Source organism: Macaca thibetana, chromosome 7, assembly GCF_024542745.1.
Source record: "Macaca thibetana thibetana isolate TM-01 chromosome 7, ASM2454274v1, whole genome shotgun sequence".
Classification (NCBI taxonomy): Eukaryota; Metazoa; Chordata; class Mammalia; order Primates; family Cercopithecidae; genus Macaca; species Macaca thibetana.
This window is the reverse complement of record NC_065584.1, coordinates 2492605-2519241: the sequence shown is the minus strand read 5'-3', so window position 1 is coordinate 2519241 and position 26637 is coordinate 2492605. Positions and strand designations below refer to the sequence as shown.

The 26637-nt window shown below is 56.5% G+C and overlaps 1 protein-coding gene and 1 long non-coding RNA gene across 2 annotated transcripts in view; one reads left to right on the top strand and one right to left on the bottom strand.

Moving 5' to 3' along the window:
- Nucleotides 1–624: 624 nt before the first annotated feature.
- AHNAK2 (AHNAK nucleoprotein 2) overlaps nt 625–26637 on the bottom strand; it is a 43550-nt gene continuing 17537 nt past the window's right edge. The window contains 13 exon segments of the mRNA XM_050797006.1: nt 625–7936; nt 8411–9907; nt 10382–13332; nt 13335–13439; nt 13442–15617; nt 16065–16745; nt 17220–17589; nt 17627–19998; nt 20155–20336; nt 20680–20830; nt 21800–21901; nt 22921–23019; nt 23125–23183. Coding sequence (XP_050652963.1) covers nt 1418–7936; nt 8411–9907; nt 10382–13332; nt 13335–13439; nt 13442–15617; nt 16065–16745; nt 17220–17589; nt 17627–19998; nt 20155–20336; nt 20680–20830; nt 21800–21901; nt 22921–23019; nt 23125–23183 — 17264 coding nt within the window. The 3' untranslated portion in view covers nt 625–1417.
- On the top strand, nt 10344–16461 carry LOC126958644 (uncharacterized). Its single transcript, XR_007727246.1, has 3 exons — nt 10344–10444; nt 15867–15908; nt 16356–16461. It is a non-coding gene; the product is annotated as an uncharacterized LOC126958644 (long non-coding RNA).

The following is a 26637-nucleotide window of genomic DNA, read 5'->3' as shown; positions in this document are numbered from 1 at the left end:
GCTCCCATGCCCACAGCCATGAGAACAGCCACCTCCCCAGGGGTCCATGAGCGCTACTCACCAGGAGCCCACCCAAGCCAGGAGGGAGCTGGGGGCAAGTTCCAACCACCCCCTTGAACACTGCATACCCATGAACCCAGCAGGAGCATCTGAGGGCAGCTGGGAAGAGATCTGACCACTGAAAGACTATAGGGAACCCCTTGAACCTCACTCCACTACTGCACGTGGATTTGCTTCCTGTGGGCTGCCCAAGAGAGCCTCTGTGATAAAGGAAGCTTCTGAGGATGGGCCACTAAAGATGACCAAGGACACCTTTCTGTGCTGTCCCCACTCTGCACTCTATCTCCCATCCCACACTGCCTCCAGCTGGAGGAAGGAAGGGAGGGTTTGGAGACCAGGATTCACAGCGTCCCTGCCACACTGTGAACTCAGCCCTATCTTCCTTGTCTTCCTCACAGCCTCTAGCTCAGAGGAGGACCTGGACAAATGGATGATACATAGGCAACCACTCTAATGTTCCTCCTTGACTGTTCTCTAGAGCTACTTAGTAGAGACCAGAGTGTGTGGGGGGAAAGCACTGGTAAACTTCCACCTGTAGACAGAAGACCTCAGCAGCCTTCACCGTGGGATGCAGCACTTTCTTTATTGCCCATCCAGGGAACAGCCAAGCCAGCTCCATCTGCATTCTGGCTGCAGCATGTACATTAGGAGACTCAGGGGCCACAGTGTGGGACCGTGCACGCTGGCAAGGCACTGGTGGATGCTGGCAAGCAAGTGGACATGGATAGATGAGAATGACAACTCACAGATGTCCTGGCTTCTGCTGGCCCAGCTGCCAGCCACTGGACGCCATCACCCTTCTGCCTAGCACGTGTGTATTGTCACACAAAACATCTTGAAGCTTGCCATTAGTGAGAATTCAACAAAGAAGTAAGCTAAGAGAGAAGGAAACAGCGTCTCCTGGAATATACCGCACTCTGCCTGAAATAGGAAAACTATGTTTGCCAGGAAGCAGCAGCAGCAGGAAAGAAGTTATACCAAAAACTACTCATACACCACAGACATTAGAACCCTTTCCTCAAAGAAACACTCATGTTCTGTTGGGTATTATGGACAGGTCTCTTGAACTTTTTCTAATAAAGACCAACAAACTTTCCCAGCAATGCCTCTGAGTACCGTGTGAATTCTGGTGTCTTGTGGGAAGTCAGGGTGCCTTCTTTGCATCCAAAGCTTTGGTTCCATTTTAGGAGGGCAGTGTGATGGTGACAAAGGTGTTCTGGTCATTTCTGCTCTGTTCTCAGTTCTGTGAAGTGAGGTGGATGTAATGTGCTGTGGGATGGGGTGCTCCATATGTGTGTGTAGCCTTTACTTTCCAACTTAGTTTTTGCATCTCTCTTATGCTGATGAGCCATAGCTCTCAGCCTTCATTTGGTCACAGGACTGAGCCTTTGCCTACATCATCAGCTTTTTTGTTCTGCTCTAGCAGGATTAACTCTGTTCTTGCCGCAGATGTCACTGTCACTCCGGAGTCCAGCCCAGTGCTCACAGGCCCGACCAGTTCACCCTCTTCCTTCTCTTCAGGGGAGAAACTTTCTTGGGCATCAAAAAAGGTGATTGTTTCTTCTTGAAGTTTTTGTTCTTCCAGCTCTGCCTCATCTTCGGTGCTTTTGCTTTTCTTGGTAGGAGATGAGGAGAACCCTAATTTGGGAAATCGGAACCAGCCTGCCTTCTCCTGTTTTTTAGGCAGTTCTGCCTCTGGTCGTGCCTCAGGCTGTGTTTGAATAGGAGCAGATCTCTGGATGTCATTTTTGGAATCGACACCTGTCTCATCAACAGAAGAGGAAAACCCAATATTTGGAAGCCAAAACCAGAGCAGACCAGATTTTTTACTTTCTGGTTTCTCTTTTGGAGCCCTGCCTTCATCCACCAGTGGTGTGGTTGCCTCTTGGCTATCATCAGGGGGAAACTCAAGAATTTCTGCTGGCTCCTCATCTGAACAGCTGTCTGCAAGCTGATGGCCAGAAGGAAGTTCAAATGTGAGTGTTTGCTGTCCCAGTACATTGACGCTGGAAGAGATCATCTCAAATGGTTCTCCAGTGTCAGGCTGGAGATCTCCAGAAATGGAGTCTGCTCCTGGGGCAGCTTGTGTGGGAGCCTCTTCTGCACCCTCCTGAGTCCTAGAGTGCTGAGTCACTGTTGTGTACACTGTAGCCTGCGTGCGGGGCTCTGGGATTTTCACCTTTAATAAGGAAAATCCATATGAAGGTGTTTGAATCTCTGATGCAGGGATCTCTGATTCCCGCACAATCTGAGTGGAAAAAGCCCTGGGTGCTGAGAGATCTACAAACTCTGGTGTCACTATGCTGTGTATAGTGACTTCTTGACTTTCAACCTGAGCACCCTGAATATGCACTCTAACCTTTGAAATTGGGGAAGCTTCCAAAGGCAGGTTAAGCTCCACAGGCTGCTCCCTGGGGACCCCAGCACCTGCCTTCAGGATGCTGGCTCCCCAGAGCCCTGGACTTTCCTTACAAAGGGCTATGTCAATATTTGCCTCTGGACACTGCACTTCCCTCACAGTGGGGATGAACACGTCATCCTCTGAGCTGGGGGCAGGGAAGGAGAACCTCGGTACCTTTAATTTGGGGAATTTGACAGTTAGTACAGAATCTTCCCACAGTTGATCCATATTAACCACAGAAACGTGGGATGGCATATCAGTACTTGAAGCTTTCAGTTTAAGTGGACCTTCAGGCGGGGATGACCATGTCTCTGTTTTATCCTCCATGCTGGCAAGGTCATGTCCTGGCTTGGAAAGAGGAGTCTCATGTATTTCTCCTGGAAGAACCTGGGTTTCTGGAAGCCTCATGCCAGGCATCTGAAAAGGGAGAGGTCCTTTGGTTGGATGGATCCTGACCTCAGAAGTGGAAAGCTCATCCCCGGTCATCCCAGCAGTGGAAAGGTGCAGCTTCAAGCCTGTGCTGTCAAGATCACACCTTAGAACATCTGTGGATGATTTGCTCTCAGAAGCTGTCACTTCTGCATCTGCTTCTGGGAGCTGTAGGGACATACTTGCCTCCATGTTTGACCCAGAAACAAGGAACTCTTTGATTCTAGCTGCTGCTTCATCCCCTGTTGCTGCCGGTGCCTGTGTCTGAGCCACTTCCAGCTTTCCAGCCCCGCCTCTGTCCCTGGAAGAGCGCCTAAGGCTGGGCATGCGGAACTTGGGCATTTTAAACCAGCTTTCCTGCGAGTCCCTGGTCGTGGCTTCCTCCTCTGGGCTTTCCACTGTGGGGACTTCAGCATCTGGTTTTCTACAGGATGGCTGGAGGGGGTCTTCAGGTGTGGGAGCTATCCCCTCCCCACAAGGCTGGCTTGCTGGGACATCGCTGAGCCCACATCCTTTGCTGTCACCTTCGGTAGACAGACCATGTTTGGGAAGAGGCAGGTCAGCTTCAGACTGGCTCACTTGCCCCTTGGCCTTGGAGGATCTGAGATCAGGTTTGGCAAAGCCCAAACTGGGAATGCGGACCTGTGGACAGGGGAGGTTCACATCCTCACCTTCTGTGGCACTTGCTGTTGCACCAAGTCCTCCCCCACCACCATCAGTGCTGGCCTTTTCTGTGTCTTGAAAGCTACCCCCTGCTGTGACACTAGAAAGAGAAGGATCCATGTCTATCTGTGGCAGGCTGACCCCACTCTTAGAAGCCTTCATTTTGGGTAGTGCAAGTTTTGGCATGGCGAAGCCAGGCTTTGTGCTCCTTTCCTTCTCTCCATCCCTCTCAGGAGGCAGATCTATGTGCATGGCAGACTTCGGGGCCACTTCATCCTTGTCTAAAACCAGGCTGAGTTTTGAGTCCTCCACGCTGCATTCTGGGTCCACCTTTGGCCCTGCTTCCTTCTTCGGGGACCACCTAAATGATGGAAGCTTAATCTTAGGCATTTTGAAGGGACTCCCTTTCCCTTCGTGGTCAGTATCTTCAGAAGGGGCTTCTCCGGGGACCGCTACTGATGTCTGCAAGGAGGCCACAAGCTCTTCCGGGCCCTGGGACACAGAGGTGCCTGGGGATGGCAGATGGGTGCTTGGCAAGGGGCACTGCACTCCCTCTCCAGGGCTAAGAGGAGACATGACTGGGGCACCCGCTGCTGCATGTAAGTCTCCCTCAGGAACTGACATTTGGGGAACTGAAAACACAAACTTTGGTTTATAGAATTTAGGAAAAGACACCTGACCAAGAGAAACAGGAATCATGGAATTCAGTGGACCAGAGTGACTCTCCGTTTCAGATATTGGAACTCCCTCTGGAGGTTGCAGGTCAGCAGAGCACTCTGTTTTGGGAAGAGGAAACTCAGCCTGAGACCCAGAAGGAATTTCCAGAGCAAGCTCAGGGGCCAAGGCAGCTCTGGGAACGGTCACCTGGTATTTTGTAAGTGTAACACCCTCACAGGGAGAGAGAATAGAAGATTCAAAGTGAGGACCAGTGAGATCAATCCGGGATGATGGAAACCCAGTCAAACCAACCTCAGGCATCTGCATGGATGGCTCTGAACCACCCGAAACCTGCTGTAATTCACAACTTGAGGATTCTGAAGATGATAAGGGAATCGTGGAAAGACCTACGCTAGATTCTGCACCTGAGACTAAACTATCTTTAGCAGTTTTGGCAGAAGAAAATGAAACTTTGGGCATTTTAAAATGCAGTTTCTTAAACTTCGAATCCACTCCAGCTTCTCCAACAGCAAGCCCCAGGTTACTGTCGCGTGATGGATCATGAAGATCACCTTCACGAACAACAGACTCCACAATGGGAAATGCTGAAGTCGTCTCACGGAATGTAACATTTCCTTTGATTTCAGAGGATGACATGGAAATTTTCTTTGACGACCATTCAGCACCAGACGTGCTCAGTTTTTGCACTTGAAACTTGCTGTCTTTTGCAGCTAAATCCTCATGGACCAGGGACAGGTCCCCCTCTAGCCCCGCGCCGTGAAACATCGCTCCTGGGGCCTGGATGTCCACCTCCGTGCTGGGCAGAGACACCTCCACGTCGGGGACCGTCACCTCTGCCTTAGGGCCTTTCAGGTCCAACTTGGGGCCCTTGACATCCACCTGGGGGCCCTTGAGGTCTACCTTGGGCATCTTGAAACTGGGCATCTGCACCTTGGGCAGGTGCCCTTTGAGGCTGGCTCCCTCGGGCATGTGGCCCTCAGGGAGCTTCATGTCCACCTGGACAGCCTGTACCTCCAGCTCGGCGGAAGGGGACTGAATGCTGAGGTCAGTGGTCTTGAGGTCACCCTGCATGGAAGGCAGGCTCACGTCGGCCTCCAGCTTTGGCACGGACATGTCCACCAAGGGCTCGATGGACTTGCCTGGGGCCGACACCCCAAAGGACGGCATCTTAAACTTGGGCATTTTGAACTTGCTGTCTTTCACGGTCACATCCTTGTCAGCCAGGGACAGGTCCCCCTCTAGCCGTGCACCGTCCAGCTTGGCTCCCGGGGCCTGGATGTCCACCTCCACACTGGGCAGAGACACATCCACGTCGGGGGTCATCACTTCCGCCTTGGGGCTTTTCAGGTCTAGCTTGGGGCCCTTGAGGTCTACTTTGGGCATCTTGAAACTGGGCATCTGCACCTTGGGCAGGTGCCCTTTGAGGCTGGCTCCCTCGGGCACATGACCCTCCGGGAGCTTCACGTCCACCTGGACAGCCTGGACCTCCAGCTCAGCGGAAGAGGGCTGAATGCTGAAGTCAGTGGTCTTGAGGTCCCCCTGCATGGAGGGGAGGCTCACGTCGGCTTCCACCTTCGGCACAGACACGTCCACCGAGGCCTCCATGGACTTGCCTGGGGCGGACAGCCCGAACGATGGCATCTTGAACTTGGGCATTTTGAATTTGCTGTCTTTGGCGGTCACGTCCTTGTCAGCCAGGGATAGGTCCCCCTCCAGCCGCGCGCCATCCAGTTTGACTCCTGGGGCCTGGACATCCACCTCCACACTGGGCAGAGACACCTCCACGTCAGGGGCCGTCACCTCTGCCTTGGGGCCTTTCAGGTCCAGCTTGGGGCCCTTGATATCCACCTGGGGGCCTTTGAGGTCCACTTTGGGCATCTTCAAACTGGGCATCTGCACCTTGGGCAGGTGCCCTTTGACGCCGGCTCCCTCAGGCAAGTGGCCCTCCGGGAGCGTCATGTCCACCTGGACAGCCTGGACTTCCAGGTCGGTGGATGGGGGCTGAATGCTGAGGTCCGTGGTCTTGAGGTCCCCCTGCATGGATGGGAGGCTCATGTCGGCCTCCACCTTCGGCACACACACGTCCACTGAGGCCTCGATGGACTTGCCTGGGGCTGACACCCCGAAGGATGGCATCTTGAACTTGGGCATTTTGAACTTGCTGTCTTTCACGGTCACATCCTTGTCAGCCAGGGACAGGTCCCCCTCTAGCCGTGCACCGTCCAGCTTGGCTCCCGGGGCCTGGATGTCCACCTCCACACTGGGCAGAGACACATCCACGTCGGGGGTCATCACTTCCGCCTTGGGGCTTTTCAGGTCTAGCTTGGGGCCCTTGAGGTCTACTTTGGGCATCTTGAAACTGGGCATCTGCACCTTGGGCAGGTGCCCTTTGAGGCTGGCTCCCTCGGGCACATGACCCTCCGGGAGCTTCACGTCCACCTGGACAGCCTGGACCTCCAGCTCAGCGGAAGAGGGCTGAATGCTGAAGTCAGTGGTCTTGAGGTCCCCCTGCATGGAGGGGAGGCTCACGTCGGCTTCCACCTTCGGCACAGACACGTCCACCGAGGCCTCCATGGACTTGCCTGGGGCGGACAGCCCGAACGATGGCATCTTGAACTTGGGCATTTTGAATTTGCTGTCTTTGGCGGTCACGTCCTTGTCAGCCAGGGATAGGTCCCCCTCCAGCCGCGCGCCATCCAGTTTGACTCCTGGGGCCTGGACATCCACCTCCACACTGGGCAGAGACACCTCCACGTCAGGGGCCGTCACCTCTGCCTTGGGGCCTTTCAGGTCCAGCTTGGGGCCCTTGATATCCACCTGGGGGCCTTTGAGGTCCACTTTGGGCATCTTCAAACTGGGCATCTGCACCTTGGGCAGGTGCCCTTTGACGCCGGCTCCCTCAGGCAAGTGGCCCTCCGGGAGCGTCATGTCCACCTGGACAGCCTGGACTTCCAGGTCGGTGGATGGGGGCTGAATGCTGAGGTCCGTGGTCTTGAGGTCCCCCTGCATGGAGGGGAGGCTCATGTCGGCCTCCACCTTCGGCACACACACGTCCACCGAGGCCTCGATGGACTTGCCTGGGGCTGACACCCCGAAGGATGGCATCTTGAACTTGGGCATTTTGAACTTGCTGTGTTTGGTGGTCACGTCCTTGTCAGCCAGGGACAGTTCCCCCTCCAGCTGGGCATCATCCAGCTTGGCTCCTGGAGCCTGCATTTCCACCTCCATGCTGGGCCGGGACATCTCCATGTCGGGGGCCGTCACCTGCACCTTGGGGCCCTTCAGGTCCAGCTTGGAGCCCTTGATATCCACTTGGGGGCCTTTGAGGTCCACTTTGGGCATCTTCAAACTGGGCATCTGCACCTTGGGCAGGTGCCCTTTGAGGCTGGCTCCATCAGGCACATGACCCTCAGGGAGCTTCATGTCCACCTGGACAGCCTGGACCTCCAGCTCGGCCGAAGGGGGCTGAATGCTGAAGTCAGTGGTCTTGAGGTCCCCCTGCATGGAGGGGAGGCTCACGTTGGCCTCCACCTTTGACACAGACATGTCCACTGAGGCCTCAATTGACTTGCCTGGTGTCGACACCCCAAAGGACGGCATCTTGAACTTGGGCATTTTGAACTTGCTGTCTTTCGAGGTCACATCCTTGTCAGCCAGGGACAGTTCCCCCTCCAGCCGTGCGCCGTCCAGCTTGGCTCCTGGGGCCTGGATGTCCACCTCCACGCTGGGCAGAGACACATCCATGTCGGGGGTCATCACTTCTGCCTTGGGGCCTTTCAGGTCCAGCTTGGGGCCCTTGAGGTCCACCTTGGGCATCTCAAAACTGGGCATCTGCACCCTGGGCAGGTGCCCTTTGAGGCTGGCTCCCTCGGGCAGGTGGCCCTCCGGGAGTGTCATGTCCACCTGGACAGCCTGGACCTCCAGCTCAGTGGAAGGGGGCTCAATGCTGAGGTCAGTGGTCTTGAGGTCACCCTGAATGGAGGGGAGGCTCAGTTCGGACTCCACCTTTGGTGTAGACACGTCCATCGAGGCCTCGATGGACTTGCCTGGGGCCGACACCCCGAAGGATGGCATCTTGAACTTGGGCATTTTGAACTTGCTGTCTTTGGTTGTCAAGTCCTTGTCAGCTACGGACAGTTCCTCCTCCATCCGTGTGCGGTCCAGCTTGGCTCCCGGGACCTGGACGTCCACCTCCACACTGGGCAGAGACACCTCCACGTCGGGAGCCATCACCTCGGCCTTGGGGCCTTTCAGGTCCAGCTTGGGGCCCTTGATATCCACCTGGGGGCCTTTGAGGTCCACTTTGGGCAACTTCAAACTGGGCATCTGTACCTTCGGCAGGTGCCCTTTGAGGCCAGCTCCCTCGGGCACGTGGCCCTCAGGGAGCTTCACATCCACCTGGACAGCCTGGACCTCCAGCTCGGCGGAAGGGGGCTGAATGCTGAAGTCAGTGGTCTTGAGGTCCCCCTGCATGGAGGGGAGGTTCACGTCGGCCTCCACCTTCGGTGCAGACAGGTCAACTGAGGCCTCCATGGACTTGCCTGGGGCTGACACCCCAAGGGATGGCATCTTGAACTTGGGCATTTTGAATTTGCTGTCTTTGGCGGTCACGTCCTTGTCAGCCAGGGATAGGTCCCCCTCCAGCCGCGCGCCATCCAGTTTGACTCCTGGGGCCTGGACATCCACCTCCACGCTGGGCAGAGACACCTCCACGTCAGGGGCCGTCACCTCTGCCTTGGGGCCTTTCAAGTCCAGCTTGGGGCCCTTGATATCCACCTGGGGGCCTTTGAGGTCCACTTTGGGCATCTTGAAACTGGGCATCTCCATCTTAGGTAGGTGCCCTTTGAGGCCAGCTCCCTCGGGCACATGGCCTTCAGGGAGCGTCACGTCCACCTGGACAGCCTGGACCTCCAGGTGAGCAGAAGGGGGCTGAATGCTGAGGTCTGTGGTCTCGAGGTCCCCCTGCATGGAGGGGAGGCTCACATCTGCCTCCACCTTCGGCACAGACATGTCCACCGAGGCCTCGATGGACTTGCCTGGGGCCGACACTCCGAAGGATGGCATCTTGAACTTGGGCATTTTGAACTTGCTGTGTTTCGTGGACACGTCCTTGTCGGCCAGGGACAGTTCCCCCTCCAGTCGTGCATCATCCAGCTTGACTCCTGGGGCCTGGACGTCCACCTCCACGCTGGGCAGAGACACCCCCACGTCGGGGGCCGTCACCTCCGCCTTGGGGCCTTTCAGGTCCAGCTTGGGACCCTTGATGTGCACCTGGGGGCCCTTCAGGTCCACTTTGGGCATCTTGAAACTGGGCATCTCCACCTTGGGCAGGTGCCCTTTGACGCCAGCTCCCTCGGGCAGGTGGGCCTCTGGGAGCGTCATGTCCACTTGGCCAGCCTGGACTTCCAGGTCGGCGGAAGGGGGCTGAATGCTTATGTCCGTGGTCTTGAGATCCCCCTGCATGGAGACGAGGCTCACGTCGGCCTCCACCTTCGGCGCAGACACGTCCACCGAGGCCTCGATGGACTTGCCTGGGGCCGACACCCCAAAGGACGGCATCTTGAACTTGGGCATTTTGAACTTGCTGTCTTTCGCAGTCACATCCTTGTCAGCCAGGGACAGTTCCCCCTCCAGCCGTGTGCCGTCCAGCTTGGCTCCTGGGGCCTGGATGTCCACCTCCACGCTGGGCAGAGACACATCCACGTCAGGGGTCATCACCTCCGCCTTGGGGCCTTTCAGGTCCAGCTTGGGGCCCTTGACGTCCACTTTGGGCATCTTGAAACTGGGCATCTGCACCTTGGGCAGGCGCCCTTTGAGGCCAGCTCCCTCGGGCACGTGGCCCTCCGGGAGCTTCACGTCCACCTGGACAGCCTGGACCTCCAGCTCAGCGGATGGGGGCTCAATGCTGAGGTCAGTGGTCTTGAGGTCCCCCTGCATGGAGGGGAGGCTCACGTCGGCCTCCACCTTCGGCGCAGACACGTTCACCGTGGCCTCGATGGACTTGCCTGGGGCCGACACCCCAAAGGACGGCATCTTGAACTTGGGCATTTTGAACTTGCTGTCTTTTGCGGCCAAGTCCTTGTCGGCTACGGTCAGGTCCCCCTCCATCCACGTGTGGTCCAGCTTGGCTCCCGGGGCCTGGATGTCCACCTCCATGCTGGGCAGAGACACCTCCACGTCGGGGGCCGTCACCTCCGCCTTGGGGCCTTTCAGGTCCAGCTTGGGGCCCTTGATATCCACCTGGGGGCCTTTGAGGTCCACTTTGGGCATCTTCAAACTGGGCATCTGCACCTTGGGCAGGTGCCCTTTGACGCCGGCTCCCTCGGGCAAGTGGCCCTCCAGGAGCGTCATGTCCACCTGTACAGCCTGGACTTCCAGGTCGGCGGATGGGGGCTGAATGCTGAGGTCCGTGGTCTTGAGGTCCCCCTGCATGGAGGGGAGGCTCACGTCGGCCTCCACCTTTGGCGCAGACAGGTCCACTGAGGCCTCCATGGACTTGCCTGGGGCGGACAGCCCGAACGATGGCATCTTGAACTTGGGCATTTTGAATTTGCTGTCTTTGCCGGTCACGTCCTTGTCAGCCAGGGATAGGTCCCCCTCCAGCCGCGCGCCATCCAGTTTGACTCCTGGGGCCTGGACATCCACCTCCACGCTGGGCAGAGACACCTCCACGTCGGGGGCCGTCACCTCTGCCTTGGGGCCTTTCAGGTCCAGCTTGGGGCCCTTGATATCCACCTGGGGGCCTTTGAGGTCCACTTTGGGCATCTTGAAACTGGGCATCTCCATCTTAGGTAGGTGCCCTTTGAGGCCAGCTCCCTCGGGCACATGGCCTTCAGGGAGCGTCACGTCCACCTGGACAGCCTGGACCTCCAGGTGAGCAGAAGGGGGCTGAATGCTGAGGTCTGTGGTCTCGAGGTCCCCCTGCATGGAGGGGAGGCTCACATCTGCCTCCACCTTCGGCACAGACATGTCCACCGAGGCCTCGATGGACTTGCCTGGGGCCGACACTCCAAAGGATGGCATCTTGAACTTGGGCATTTTGAACTTGCTGTGTTTCGTGGACACGTCCTTGTCGGCCAGGGACAGTTCCCCCTCCAGTCGTGCATCATCCAGCTTGACTCCTGGGGCCTGGATGTCCACCTCCACGCTGGGCAGAGACACCCCCACGTCGGGGGCCGTCACCTCCGCCTTGGGGCCTTTCAGGTCCAGCTTGGGACCCTTGATGTGCACCTGGGGGCCCTTCAGGTCCACTTTGGGCATCTTGAAACTGGGCATCTCCACCTTGGGCAGGTGCCCTTTGACGCCAGCTCCCTCGGGCACGTGGGCCTCTGGGAGCGTCATGTCCACTTGGCCAGCCTGGACTTCCAGGTCGGCGGAAGGGGGCTGAATGCTTATGTCCGTGGTCTTGAGATCCCCCTGCATGGAGACGAGGCTCACGTCGGCCTCCACCTTCGGCGCAGACACCTCCACCGAGGCCTCGATGGACTTGCCTGGGGCCGACACCCCAAAGGACGGCATCTTGAACTTGGGCATTTTGAACTTGCTGTCTTTTGCGGTCAAGTCCTTGTCGGCTACGGTCAGGTCCCCCTCCATCCGCGCGTGGTCCAGCTTGGCTCCCGGGGCCTGGATGTCCACCTCCATGCTGGGCAGAGACACCTCCACGTCGGGGGCCGTCACCTCCGCCTTGGGGCCTTTCAGGTCCAGCTTGGGGCCCTTGATATCCACCTGGGGGCCTTTGAGGTCCACTTTGGGCATCTTCAAACTGGGCATCTGCACCTTGGGCAGGTGCCCTTTGACGCCGGCTCCCTCGGGCAAGTGGCCCTCCAGGAGCGTCATGTCCACCTGTACAGCCTGGACTTCCAGGTCGGCGGATGGGGGCTGAATGCTGAGGTCCGTGGTCTTGAGGTCCCCCTGCATGGAGGGGAGGCTCACGTCGGCCTCCACCTTCGGTGCAGACAGGTCAACTGAGGCCTCCATGGACTTGCCTGGGGCGGACAGCCCGAACGATGGCATCTTGAACTTGGGCATTTTGAATTTGCTGTCTTTGCCAGTCACGTCCTTGTCAGCCAGGGATAGGTCCCCCTCCAGCCGCGCGCCATCCAGTTTGACTCCTGGGGCCTGGACATCCACCTCCACGCTGGGCAGAGACACCTCCACGTCGGGGGCCGTCACCTCTGCCTTGGGGCCTTTCAGGTCCAGCTTGGGGCCCTTGATATCCACCTGGGGGCCTTTGAGGTCCACTTTGGGCATCTTGAAACTGGGCATCTCCATCTTAGGTAGGTGCCCTTTGAGGCCAGCTCCCTCGGGCACATGGCCTTCAGGGAGCGTCACGTCCACCTGGACAGCCTGGACCTCCAGGTGAGCAGAAGGGGGCTGAATGCTGAGGTCTGTGGTCTCGAGGTCCCCCTGCATGGAGGGGAGGCTCACATCTGCCTCCACCTTCGGCACAGACATGTCCACCGAGGCCTCGATGGACTTGCCTGGGGCCGACACTCCGAAGGATGGCATCTTGAACTTGGGCATTTTGAACTTGCTGTGTTTCGTGGACACGTCCTTGTCGGCCAGGGACAGTTCCCCCTCCAGTCGTGCATCATCCAGCTTGACTCCTGGGGCCTGGATGTCCACCTCCACGCTGGGCAGAGACACCCCCACGTCGGGGGCCGTCACCTCCGCCTTGGGGCCTTTCAGGTCCAGCTTGGGACCCTTGATGTGCACCTGGGGGCCCTTCAGGTCCACTTTGGGCATCTTGAAACTGGGCATCTCCACCTTGGGCAGGTGCCCTTTGACGCCAGCTCCCTCGGGCACGTGGGCCTCTGGGAGCGTCATGTCCACTTGGCCAGCCTGGACTTCCAGGTCGGCGGAAGGGGGCTGAATGCTTATGTCCGTGGTCTTGAGATCCCCCTGCATGGAGACGAGGCTCACGTCGGCCTCCACCTTCGGCGCAGACACCTCCACCGAGGCCTCGATGGACTTGCCTGGGGCCGACACCCCAAAGGACGGCATCTTGAACTTGGGCATTTTGAACTTGCTGTCTTTTGCGGTCAAGTCCTTGTCGGCCAGGGTCAGTTCCCCCTCCATCCGCGCGTGGTCCAGCTTGGCTCCGGGGCCTGGATGTCCACCTCCATGCTGGGCAGAGACACCTCCACGTCAGGGGCCGTCACCTCCGCCTTGGGGCCTTTCAGGTCCAGCTTGGGGCCCTTGATATCCACTGGGGGCCTTTGAGGTCCACTTTGGGCATCTTCAAACTGGGCATCTGCACCTTGGGCAGGTGCCCTTTGACGCCGGCTCCCTCGGGCAAGTGGCCCTCCAGGAGCTTCATGTCCACCTGTACAGCCTGGACTTCCAGGTCGGCGGATGGGGGCTGAATGCTGAGGTCCGTGGTCTTGAGGTCCCCCTGCATGGAGGGGAGGCTCACGTCGGCCTCCACCTTCGGTGCAGACAGGTCAACTGAGGCCTCCATGGACTTGCCTGGGGCGGACAGCCCGAACGATGGCATCTTGAACTTGGGCATTTTGAATTTGCTGTCTTTGCCAGTCACGTCCTTGTCAGCCAGGGATAGGTCCCCCTCCAGCCGCGCGCCATCCAGTTTGACTCCTGGGGCCTGGACATCCACCTCCACGCTGGGCAGAGACACCTCCACGTCGGGGGCTGTCACCTCTGCCTTGGGGCCTTTCAGGTCCAGCTTGGGACCCTTGATATCCACCTGGGGGCCTTTGAGGTCCACTTTGGGCATCTTGAAACTGGGCATCTCCATCTTAGGTAGGTGCCCTTTGAGGCCAGCTCCCTCGGGCACATGGCCTTCAGGGAGCGTCACGTCCACCTGGACAGCCTGGACCTCCAGGTGAGCAGAAGGGGGCTGAATGCTGAGGTCTGTGGTCTCGAGGTCCCCCTGCATGGAGGGGAGGCTCACATCTGCCTCCACCTTCGGCACAGACATGTCCACCGAGGCCTCGATGGACTTGCCTGGGGCCGACACTCCGAAGGATGGCATCTTGAACTTGGGCATTTTGAACTTGCTGTGTTTCGTGGACACATCCTTGTCGGCCAGGGACAGTTCCCCCTCCAGTCGTGCATCATCCAGCTTGACTCCTGGGGCCTGGACGTCCACCTCCACGCTGGGCAGAGACACCCCCACGTCGGGGGCCGTCACCTCCGCCTTGGGGCCTTTCAGGTCCAGCTTGGGACCCTTGATGTGCACCTGGGGGCCCTTCAGGTCTACTTTGGGCATCTTGAAACTGGGCATCTCCACCTTGGGCAGGTGCCCTTTGACGCCAGCTCCCTCGGGCAGGTGGGCCTCTGGGAGCGTCATGTCCACTTGGCCAGCCTGGACTTCCAGGTCGGCGGAAGGGGGCTGAATGCTTATGTCTGTGGTCTTGAGATCCCCCTGCATGGAGACCAGGCTCACGTCGGCCTCCACCTTCGGCGCAGACACGTCCACCGAGGCCTCGATGGACTTGCCTGGGGCCGACACCCCGAAGGACGGCATCTTGAACTTGGGCATTTTGAACTTGCTGTCTTTCGCAGTCACATCCTTGTCAGCCAGGGACAGTTCCCCCTCCAGCCGTGTGCCGTCCAGCTTGGCTCCTGGGGCCTGGATGTCCACCTCCACGCTGGGCAGAGACACATCCACGTCAGGGGTCATCACCTCCGCCTTGGGGCCTTTCAGGTCCAGCTTGGGGCCCTTGACGTCCACTTTGGGCATCTTGAAACTGGGCATCTGCACCTTGGGCAGGTGCCCTTTGAGGCCAGCTCCCTCGGGCACGTGGCCCTCCGGGAGCTTCACGTCCACCTGGACAGCCTGGACCTCCAGCTCAGCGGATGGGGGCTCAATGCTGAGGTCAGTGGTCTTGAGGTAACCCTGCATGGAGGGGAGGCTCACGTCGGCCTCCACCTTCGGCGCAGACACGTCCACCGTGGCCTCGATGGACTTTCCTGGGGCCGACACCCCAAAGGACGGCATCTTGAACTTGGGCATTTTGAACTTGCTGTCTTTTGCGGTCAAGTCCTTGTCGGCTACGGACAGGTCCCCCTCCATCCGCGTGTGGTCCAGCTTGGCTCCTGGGGCCTGGATGTCCACCTCCATGCTGGGCAGAGACACCTCCACGTCGGGGGCCGTCACCTCCGCCTTGGGGCCTTTCAGGTCTAGCGTGGGGCCCTTGATATCCACCTGGGGGCCTTTGAGGTCCACTTTGGCCATCTTCAAACTGGGCATCTCCACCTTGGGCAGGTGCCCTTTGAGGCCAGCTCCTTCGGGCACGTGGCCTTTTGGGAGCGTCACGTCCACCCGGACAGCCTGGACCTCCAGGTCAGCGGAAGGGGGCTGAATGCTGAGGTCAGTGGTCTTGAGGTCCCCCTGCATGGAGGGGAGGCTCACGTCGGCCTCCACCTTTGGCACGGACACGTCCACCGAGGCCTCGATGGACTTGCCTGGGGCCGACACCCCGAAGGACGGCATCTTGAACTTGGGCATTTTGAACTTGCTGTCTTTGGCGGTCACATCCTTGTGGGCCAGGGACAGGTCCCCCTCCATCCCCATGCCATCCAGTTTGGCTGCCGGGGCCTGGACGTCAACCTCCACGCTGGGCAGAGACACCTCCATGTCGGGGGCCGTCTCCTCCACCTTGGAGCCCTTCAGGTCTAGCTTGGGGCCCTTGATGTGCACCTGGGGGCCCTTGAGGTCCACTTTGGGCATCTCCACCTTGGGCAGGTGCCCTTTGATGCCGGCTCCCTCGGGCAGGTGGCCCTGCAGGAGCCTCACATCCACTAGGCCAGTCTGGACCTCCAGATCGGTGGAAGGGGGCTGAATGCTTATGTCTGTGGTCTTGAAGTCCACCTTCGGCGCAGATACGTCCACTGAGGCCTCCATGGACTTGCCTGGGGCGGACAGCCCGAACGATGGCATCTTGAACTTGGGCATTTTGAATTTGCTGTCTTTGGCGGTCACGTCCTTGTCAGCCAGGGATAGGTCCCCCTCCAGCCGCGCGCCATCCAGTTTGACTCCTGGGGCCTGGACATCCACCTCCACACTGGGCAGAGACACCTCCACGTCAGGGGCCGTCACCTCTGCCTTGGGGCCTTTCAGGTCCAGCTTGGGGCCCTTGATATCCACATGGGGGCCCTTGAGGTCCACTTTGGGCATCTTGAAACTGGGCATCTCCACCTTGGGCAGGTGCCCTTTGACGCCAGCTCCCTCGGGCACGTGGGCCTCTGGGAGCGTCATGTCCACTTGGCCAGCCTGGACTTCCAGGTCGGCGGAAGGGGGCTGAATGCTTATGTCCGTGGTCTTGAGACCCCCCTGCATGGAGACGAGGCTCACGTCGGCCTCCATCTTCGGCGCAGACACGTCCACTGAGGCCTCGATGGACTTGCCTGGGGCCGACACCCCGAAGGACGGCATCTTGAACTTGGGCATTTTGAACTTGCTGTCTTTCACAGTCACATCCTTGTCAGCCAGGGACAGTTCCCTCTCCAGCCGTGTGCCGTCCAGCTTGGCTCCTGGGGCCTGGATGTCCACCTCCACGCTGGGCAGAGACACATCCACGTCAGGGGTCATCACCTCCGCCTTGGGGCCTTTTAGGTCCAGCTTGGGGCCCTTGACGTCCACTTTGGGCATCTTGAAACTGGGCATCTGCACCTTGGGCAGGTGCCCTTTGAGGCCAGCTTCCTCCGGCACGTGGCCCTCAGGGAGCTTCACGTCCACCTGGACAGCCTGGACCTCCAGCTCAGCGGATGGGGGCTCAATGCTGAGGTCAGTGGTCTTGAGGTCCCCCTGCATGGAGGGGGGGCTCACGTCGGCCTCCACCTTCGGCACAGACACGTCCACCGAGGCCTCCATGGACTTGCCTGGGGCCGACACCCCGAAGGACGGCATCTTGAATTTGGGCATTTTGAACTTGCTGTCTTTGGTCGTCACGCCCTTGTCGGCCAGGGACAGGTCCCCCTCCAGCCGCACACCATCCAGCTTGACTCCTGGGGTCTGGTGGTCCACCTCCATGCTGGGAAGAGACACCTCCACGTCGGGGGCCGTCACCTCCGCCTTGGGGCCTTTCAGGTCCAGCGTGGGTCCCTTGATATCCACCTGGGGGCCTTTGAGGTCTACTTTGGGCATCTTCAAACTTGGCATCTCCACCTTGGGCAGGTGCCCTTTGAGGCCGGCTCCTTCGGGCATGTGGCCTTCTGGGAGCGTCATGTCCACCTGGACAGCCTGGACCTCCAGGTCAGCAGAAGGGGGCTGAATGCTGAGGTCAGTGGTCTTGAGGTCCCCCTCCATGGAGGGGAGGCTCACGTTGGCCTCCACCTTTGGCACACACACATCCACCGAGGCCTCGATGGACTTGCCTGGGGCCGACACCCCAAAGTCCCCCTCCATGGAGGGGAGGCTCGCATTGGCCTCGGGACGGCATCTTGAACTTGGGCATTTTGAACTTGCTGTCTTTCGCGGTCACATCCTTGTCAGCCAGGGACAGTTCCCCCTCCAGTCGTGCGCCGTCCAGCTTGGCTCCTGGGGCCTGGATGTCCACCTCCACGCTGGGCAGAGACACCTCCATGTCGGGGGCCGTCACCTCCACCTTGGGGCCTTTCAGGTCCAGCTTGGGGCCCTTGATATCCACCTGGGGGCCTTTGAGGTCCACTTTGGGCATCTTCAAACTGGGTATCTGCACCTTGGGCAGGGGCCCTTTGAAGCCAGCTCCCTCGGGCACGTGGCCCTCCGGGAGCGTAACGTCTACTTGGCCAGCCTGGACCTCCAGGTCGGCGGGTGGTGGCTGAATGCTGAGGTCTGTGGTCTTGAGGTCCCCTTGCATGGATGGGAGGCTCACGTCAGCCTCCACCTTTGGCACAGACACGTCCACTGAGGCCTCCATGGACTTGCCTGGGGCGGACAGCCCGAACGATGGCATCTTGAACTTGGGCATTTTGAATTTGCTGTCTTTGGCGGTCATGTCCTTGTCAGCCAGGGACAGGTCCCCCTCCAGCCGCACGCCATCCAGCTTGACTCCTGGGGTCTGGTGGTCCACCTCCAGGCTGGGCAGAGACACCTCCACGTCGGTGGCTGTCACCTCCGCCTTGGGGCCTTTCAGGTCCAGCTTGGGGCCCTTGATATCCACCTGGGGGCCTTTGAGGTCCACTTTGGGCATCTTCAAACTTGGCATCTCCACATTGGGCAGGTGCCCTTTGAGGCCAGCTCCCTCGGGCACATGGCCCTCCGGGAGCTTCATATCCACCTGGACAGCCTGGACCTCCAGGTCAGCGGAAGGGGGCTGAATGCTGAGGTCAGTGGTCTTGAGTTCCCCCTGCATGGAGGGGAGGCTCACATCAGCCTCCATCTTTGACACAGACATGTCCACCGAGGCCTCGATGGACTTGCCTGGGGCCGACATCCCGAAGGACGGCATCTTGAACTTGGGCATTTTGAACTTGCTGTCTTTGGTGGCCACATCCTTTTCTTTCAGAATTTGTTCCTTTTTCAAGGGTTTTTGGTCATGTGTTAATTGTAATTTTGTTTCGTTTGTCATTGAGTCTCTATCTTCCTTATCTTTTAGTCCTGCCTCCGTGCCTCCCTGTTCTCTTCTGTCGGCTGTTGCTATGGCCTCTCCTGCCCTTTCGTGCTCTGTGTCTCGTGTGGCTTTTTCTCTCCCTGTCTTTGCCTGCTTGCTTGGCGACCATCCTAAGGATGGTATCTTGAACTTGGGCATTCTCATCTGTCCTTCTCTGTCTTCCCCGACCTTGTCCTGTTCCTGGGTGATCCTTGTCCTCTGTAGTCCTTCTCCATCTCCTTCACCCTCTTGTGCTTCTGCGTATGTGGCTGGTTCCCTGCCTGGTTCCCACCCTGCTCCTTCCACCTCCTCAACATTCAGGCCAGTACCCACTTTTGAGGACAGGTCCTGTCTCTTCCCTCGCTGTGGGGCACTAATGCGCCTTTCTCTTTCTGGCTCTTTTTCGGTAGAAAATGCGAATTTTGGTGTCTTTAAATCGTGTACTCGCACCCTAATTTTGGGTGGGCCGATCTGTGTGCCTCCTTCGGTTGTGTCTCTCAAGGACAGTCTGGCGATCCCAATTTCCAGGCTCTGCAGTCCCTCACCTTCACCCTCCCAGCTCATTCCAGGAGTTGGCTGGGCCCTGGGCTTCCCCTGGGCCACTGCTGTCTCCTGTGCCTGCCCCTCCAGGGTCTTTCTGTGGAACCTGGCTGCCCTGAGTCCCCCTTCCTCAGGGGTTCCCTCACAAGCTCTAGGGTCACCCAGCTCTGTGGGCAACTGTGTCACTTCTCGATCCTGTTCTGCCCTCTCCTCTCTCCTGCTGCCTGTGGCAGCCCCAGTGTCCTCAAGGCTATCACCCCAGGGCCCCAACTCTTCCAGGACCCCAGCACGGCCCACCCCTCTCTGGGACCCCCTGCCTGGCTCTCCTGTTGATGAAGGGCCCTGTCCCGAGCCTGTCCTGAATCTCAGGTTGAGGAACCTCCGCCTCCTCTGGCTGCCCGGCCCTGCCTTCTGCTCTTGGCGCTCCACTGCGAGCTGGGCCTCTGTGTCTGTGCTTGTAGGGGACACGTCATGTGCGTCCCTGGGCTCGTAGGCCTCTGACGAGCTGTGTGACCTCTGGGGTCCCGGCCCCCGCTTGCTCTTTATGGATTGAAATTTTGGCCAAGAGAGCCTCTCCCTCTGGGTCTGCCTGCCTCTCCCCACCCTGGGTTTGGAGATGAGTCTCTCTTGGTCCCCATCTCCTTCCAGAGTTTTCGTGGGGGTCTCTCTGCATCCATCAGCGACATCCGTGTCCTGAAACATAGGGAGAGGGAATCTGTTGGTACCAGTCCAAGAAGCCTGAGACCCTGGCCCAGGGACAGATGGATTGGGAGTGCTATCCCCTCCCAGCTCAGCCAGCAGGGTAGTGAAGCCAGCTGGGGCCCTGCCCCACAGGCACGGTGGTCTCACCTCCTTCTTGCCCTGTGGGCCATGCTGGGCATTGCTGGAGGCCCACTCTTCATCCTGTGGAGCAGGGAGCTGCCGTCTGATTTTGAACTGAACCCTGTACGGCTCTGAGTACTGAAGGATTTTGAGAGCATCTTCATATTTTATGTTGTCAAAGAACACGGTTGCACTGAGCAGCTGATCCCCTAGACCAAGAAAGAGCAGCCCCAGGGCCGGGTGTGTGAATGAGATGGGGTCTGCTGTCTTGCCTTGGCTGGCGAGGAGGGCCCCAGGAGCATGCATAGGGGGGATCCCACTGAGTCTGCCCCACCAGTCCCCCACCGAGTGTCTCAGGCACAGGGAAGGTGGATGGGGTCCCCCATTTTACTAGATGCAGTGGGTGATCCCAGCCTCAAGCAGCTGAGCAGAGACGTGAGGAGGTCGTCCTAGGCTCCCGGTGTGGCTCCTATCCCCCTCAATGCCCCCCTCCAGGTCCCTCCCATTCTGGTGGGGAGAATGGGGACCCCAGGGATGGAACTGCCATGGCACCTTCTCTCAAGTTGAAAAGCTTGGCAGCTGAGGAGTCCTTCAGCACTTGCTTGACAAAGATCCCCTTGTCCCCACCGCCTGTGACACTGTAGCCACTGGCTCCCGCCTCCACCTCTGTCTTCAGCGTCACCTCTGTTGCCTCCTGCATGGACTGGAGCAGAAGCACATCAGGGCCATGGTGAGCATGTGCCAGTCCCACCGTAAGCGTCCCTGCTGGGACCTGAGTCTCCAGAGGATGGGCACCCCACCATCCTTCCCATCAGCCCGGACAACACAGAACAGTGTGGGGCACCCACCGGGTGGGCTCAGCTAGCTGTGTCTGAGCTCTGGAGGAAGCCAGCTGGAAGCTTCCAGAACTCTTGTCCCCACCCCAACCTGCCAGGACTTAGGCACAGCCTGTCCACGCCACCAGGCCCAGCAGGGCACCAGGAACAGGGCAGAACGACTTCTGCTTTCCCTGTGGCCAGAGGTTCCCTTTTCAGCTCCTTTGTGCATTCTTCACAAACACGTGAAGTATGAATTGTGTGCAAGGCACCTGATGCTCAAGACAAGGAAGAAGAGCAATGCCAAGGAAAATACGGGACATTGGGCGCAACCTGCCAGACCTGGGACAGGATGGGGCCTGTGTCCTGTAGAGCTCTTGGACTGCTGGGGCATCCAGGGAAAAAAAAAAAAAAAAAAAGAACAGTTGCTTTAGAGGCAGAGTCCCCTCATCACCGGGTGCTAGCAGAGTCTAGCACCTTCCATAGTTACATGGCCTGGGTGCTGACTGGCCCTTTCAGCCCCGTGACTTGAATATGCAACAGACACCAGCACTGCCCCATTGTACAGAGGAGGAAATTGAGGTCTGCACAGCCAGGTCTACCTGGCTGGGAGCTTGGCTATGCATCAAACTCTACACCAGGGAGGAGTGGGGAGGGTCAGAACCAGATTTAGCCTTCTGGAGCCCCTGCGTTTCCCCAGGCCTGACAAGGGGGACAAGAACACCCCTCCTCCCCAGGGCACCGGGCACACTGCCAGCCTCTTTGCTCCTCCCCCGCCTGCTCTGACCTCAAACTCTCTGGCTGGATCCTTTGTGGACGGACACACCTCTGTGACCCTCAGCTCCTTCTGTACCCACCTCTGGACGACTCATCCTGAAAAATGTCCGTGAGTCCCCTGAATCCCGCTTCCACCAGGATCTCCGTCTCCCAGCGGAACCTTGCCTGCCGGGAGCGTCTTCCTGCAGCCACAAGTGCTGGGAGTTAGGCACCTGCCCCAGCTCAGGGACAGGGAGGGGCACAGGTAGGCTGGTGCCAGACCAGGAGCCCTCCCTTCAGAGGGGCCCAGAACCTCCAACATGCAGCTGTGTGCAGAGGAAGCCGGGTCCCTCCAGGCACATCCACAGAGAAAAGGCAACTCTCGGCCTTCCTGCTTCCTGACAGGGCCCAGCCTACAGCCCACAGCACCCACAGGGAAGCCCCACAGCAACTAGAGTTTCATACGGAGGGAGATAAGAAATTCAAATTGTAGGCCGGGCACAGTGGCTCAAGCCTGTAATCCCAGCACTTTGGGAGGCCGAGACGGGTGGATCACAAGGTCAGGAGATCGAGACCATCCTGGCTTATCCGGTGAAACCCCGTCTCTACTAAAAAATACAAAAAACTAGCCGGGCGAGGTGGCGGGCGCCTGTAGTCCCAGCTACTCCGGAGGCTGAGGCAGGAGAATGGCATAAACCCAGGAGGCGGAGCTTGCAGTGAGCTGAGATCTGGCCACTGCACTCCAGCCTGGGCGACAGAGCGAGACTCCGTCTCAAAAAAAAAAAAAAAAAAAAAAAAGAAATTCAAATTGTACAAAAAGGAATCCTTTCATAGACATGGCTCCTCTGATGCCTTCCCCAAGTCCTTGTCTCCAGAGGTAGCCATGGGGCCTTGTCCCCAAAGACAGCATGAGTGTGTTACACAGGTTCAGGTATGCACACAACCTGTGCCCCTGAAACACACACACAGTAACACGAGGCCTGTCCCCATCCGCCCACACGCATGCTCACAAGAGCTGCAGGCACCTCCATCCCACTGTGCCCTGGCCAGCCGCAGGGAGGAACCCAAGGGCACAGAGGAGTCTGAGAGGACATCTGAGTGGGCACTGCCCAGTGGGCAGCGAGGCAGGGCGGCAGGGCTGCACAGACATGAGTGAGTTGCCCACACAGGGCGATGCAGGGGGAGAGCTGGGTGCCTGTGGGGCTCTGCCCAGCAGGCTCACCTGGAGTCCAAAGTCAGCAGCCTCAGTCGTGTATTCGTAGACAGGTGAGGACCCCTGTGGCCGTGGTCGAATGACCTCATCTGCAGGCCCTTCAGTCACCTGACAGGAGAGAATCCAGTTCCTTTTGCCACTCAGTTCTCCCAGGGCCCAGGGAGAATGGGGGCAGGGTATGAGGAGGACACACTTCCTCCCGCTCTCACTTACAGAGTGGTCATCTTCAGTTTCTGCATCTGGCTCCCTGGGCTGCAGCTGTCGGCCAGACACTGCAGAGAGAGTGGCTGTCAGTGGAGATAAGCAGGCTGGGGGAGCAGATCGGGGCCCGGGGGAGGGAGCCAGGAGTGTATGTACACTGTGGAGGTGGCATAGTCCTGTCCTGGACACTGGATCTGAGAGCAAATTCAGGGGCCAGGGGAGGATCCACAGCTATCGGGCTGGAGAGGCTGTGGCATCAAGTCAGGTAGCACTGAATTGAGACTGGACTTATTCCAAGTTGGAACAGATTTAGTCCAAGAAAGTTACTAAACAAACACAAGGTGTTAGTTATTGTATAACCACACCCTGGGAGGATCAGAATCCAGAGTTGCTCGAATGTATTATCTAAAATGTCCAGCAGCCAGCAAAAAATTACAAGTTACGCAAAGAAACAAGAATGTATGATCCATACTGAGAAAAAAAGCAGTGAATGGAAAGTATCTCTAAATGTCCATCAGTGTTGGGTTTAATACAGACTTCAAAGAAACTATTAAAAGTTTGTTCAGGCTGGGCGCGGTGGCTCACACCTGTAATCCCAAAACTTTGGGAGGCCGAGGAAGGTATATCACCTGAGGTCGGGAGTTCAAGACCAGCCTGACCAACATGGAGAAACCCCATCTCCACTAAAAATACAAAATTAGCCGGGCATGGTGGCACATGCCTGTAATCCCAGCTACTCAGGAGGTTGAGGGAGGAGAATCGCTTGAACCTGGGAGGTGGAGGTTGCGGTGAGCTGAGATTGCACCGTTGTACTCCAGCCTGGGCAACAAGAGTGAAACTCCATCTCAAAAAGAAAAAAAAAAGAGTTTGTTCAAAACACACACACAAAAAAACCATGTTTAAAAAATTAATGGAAAATATGTTAACAATAATGAAGAAAGAATCTCATAAATAAATAAAACTTATTTTTTAAAAGGCAAGCAAAAATTCTGGAGTTGAAAATTTACTACTGGGGTTCACCAATAGATTTGAGATACCGGAAGAATCATCAACTTGTAGATTAATATAAATTAACCAATTTGAAGAACGGGGGTCAGGAGGAAGGCTGATTGAAGAAAAACAGAGCCTCAGAGCATTAACCATAAGATAAAGAGACAGAAGAGAGAGTTGAAGAAGTGATGGCTGAAAACAATCTGCAGAATCCAAGAAGCTCGACAAAACCTAAGCAGGAGAAACACAGAGATCCACACCTGGACGCATCATAGTCAAAATGCTCAAGAGAAAGGGACCTATCACATAATAAGGGCATAAAAATACAACTAACATCTGAATCACATCAAAACCGTAGAGGCCACAAGAAAGTGGAGCAGTATATTCAAAGGGCTGAAAGAAAATGTTGTCAACGAAGAATTTGATATTAAGCAACCTATCCTTCAAAAATAAAGGCAAAATAGTCTGGGCATGATGGCTTATGCCTGTAATCCCAGCACTTTGGGAGGCTGAGGTGGGACGATAGCTCGAGCCCAGAAATTCAAGGCCAGCCTGAGCAATATAGTAAGATCTCATCTCTACAATTTTTTTTTTTTTTTTTGAGACGGAGTCTCACTCTGTCACCCAGGATGAAGTGTAGTAGCACGATCTTGACTCACTTCAACCTCTGCCTTCCGGGTTCAAGTAATTCTTCTGCCTCAGCCTCCCGAGTAGCTGGGACTACAGGCACGCGCTACCATGCCCCGCTAATTTTTGTATTTTTAGTAGAAATGGGGTTTCACCATGGTGGCCAGGCTGATCTCAAACTCTTGACCTCATGATCCACCGGCCTCAGCCTCCCAAAGTGCTGGGATTACAGGTGTGAGCTACCGCGTCCGGCCCAAAATTTTTTTTTAAAATTAGCGGGTCATGGTGGTGCATGCCTATAGTCCCAGCTGCTCAGGAGGCTGAGGCAGGAGGATAGCTTAAGCCTGAGAGGTTGAGGCTGCAGTGAGCTGTGATTGCACCACCTCACTCCAGTCAGGCAGAGCAAGACTCTGTCTCAAAAAAATAAAAATTTAAATTTTAAAAAAGGCAAAATAAAGGCATTCCCAAATGAACAAAGACTTGGAAATCTCATTGCTAGCAAATCTGCCTTACAAGATATACTAAAGAAGCCTTTCAGACTGAAAGGAACTAATACCAGACAGTAAGTCAAATGCACAGGAAGAAATGAAGAATGCAAAAAGTGGTAAATATGTAGGCAAATATAAAAGACTCTGAATATATATTGTCCTAATTTTATTTCTTAACTTCTTTCAAAAACAGAGGATTGTATAAAGCAAGGATTGACAAACTTTTCTTGAAAAAGGCAATATAGTAAATATTTTAAGCTTAACAGGCCACATGATCTCTGTTGTATCTCTGCAGCTATAATACAGAAGCAGCTATAGAGTATAGATAATATGTAAATAAATGAGCATAACTGTTTCAACAAAACTTTACTTGTAAAACAAAAAGGAGGCTGGATTTAGAAGACAGGCAATAGTCTGTGAAGCACTTATATAAGGCAACAATTCGAACACCATATTGTTAGGATTATAACATATATAGATGCAGTATATATGTGACAATAATAGCAAAAAGGAGTGGGAGGAGAGGGTATACAGTTAGCCTTTCATATCAGTGGTTTCTGTGTCCTGAGTTCAATGAAACTTGGGTCAAAAATGTCCTTCCAAAAATTGCATCTATACTGAACATGTACAGACTTTTTTCTTGTCATTATTCCCTAACCAACAGAGTATACCAGCTATTTACATAGCATTTACATTACATTAGGTATTACAAGTAATCTAGAGACGATTTAAAGTATTGGAGAGGGAAGATGTATGTAGGTTATTTGCAAATACTACATCGCTTTATAGAAGGACTTGAGCATCCTTGAATTTTGGTATCCGAGGGAGTTCCTAGAAGCAATCCCCCATGGATGCTGAGGGACAAGTGTACCTTGGACCAAAGTTTCTATAATTTACCAGAATTAAGCTGGCATTGCCTGGGGCTGGGAGTGGGAAGGGAGATTGATTGTTAAGTGGGGTTCAGAAAATTTGGAAGGTGATGGAGGTGTTTCAGAACTGGATTGTGGTGATGTTTGCTCAACTCTATAAGGTTAGTAAAATGACTGAATTATACATTTACAATGGGTGGGTTCTATGGTTTCTAAACTATATGTCAATGAAACCGTAAAAGAAAAAGGTAATTAACTGTATAAAACAAAAATAAGTCAGCACGGTGGCTCACACCTGTAATCCCAGCACTTTGGGAGGCCTAGGAGAGTAGATCACTTGAGGCCAGGAGTTCGAGACCAGCCTGGTCAACATGGTGAAACACTGTCTCTACTAAAAATGCAAAAATTAGCTGGGCATGGTGGTGCACGTCTATAATCCCAGCTATTCAAGAAGCAGAGGCAGGAGAATCCCTTGAACCCAGGAGGCAGAGGTTGCAGTGAACTGAGATCCTTCCACTGCACTCCAGCCTCAGCAACAGACCAAGATTCTG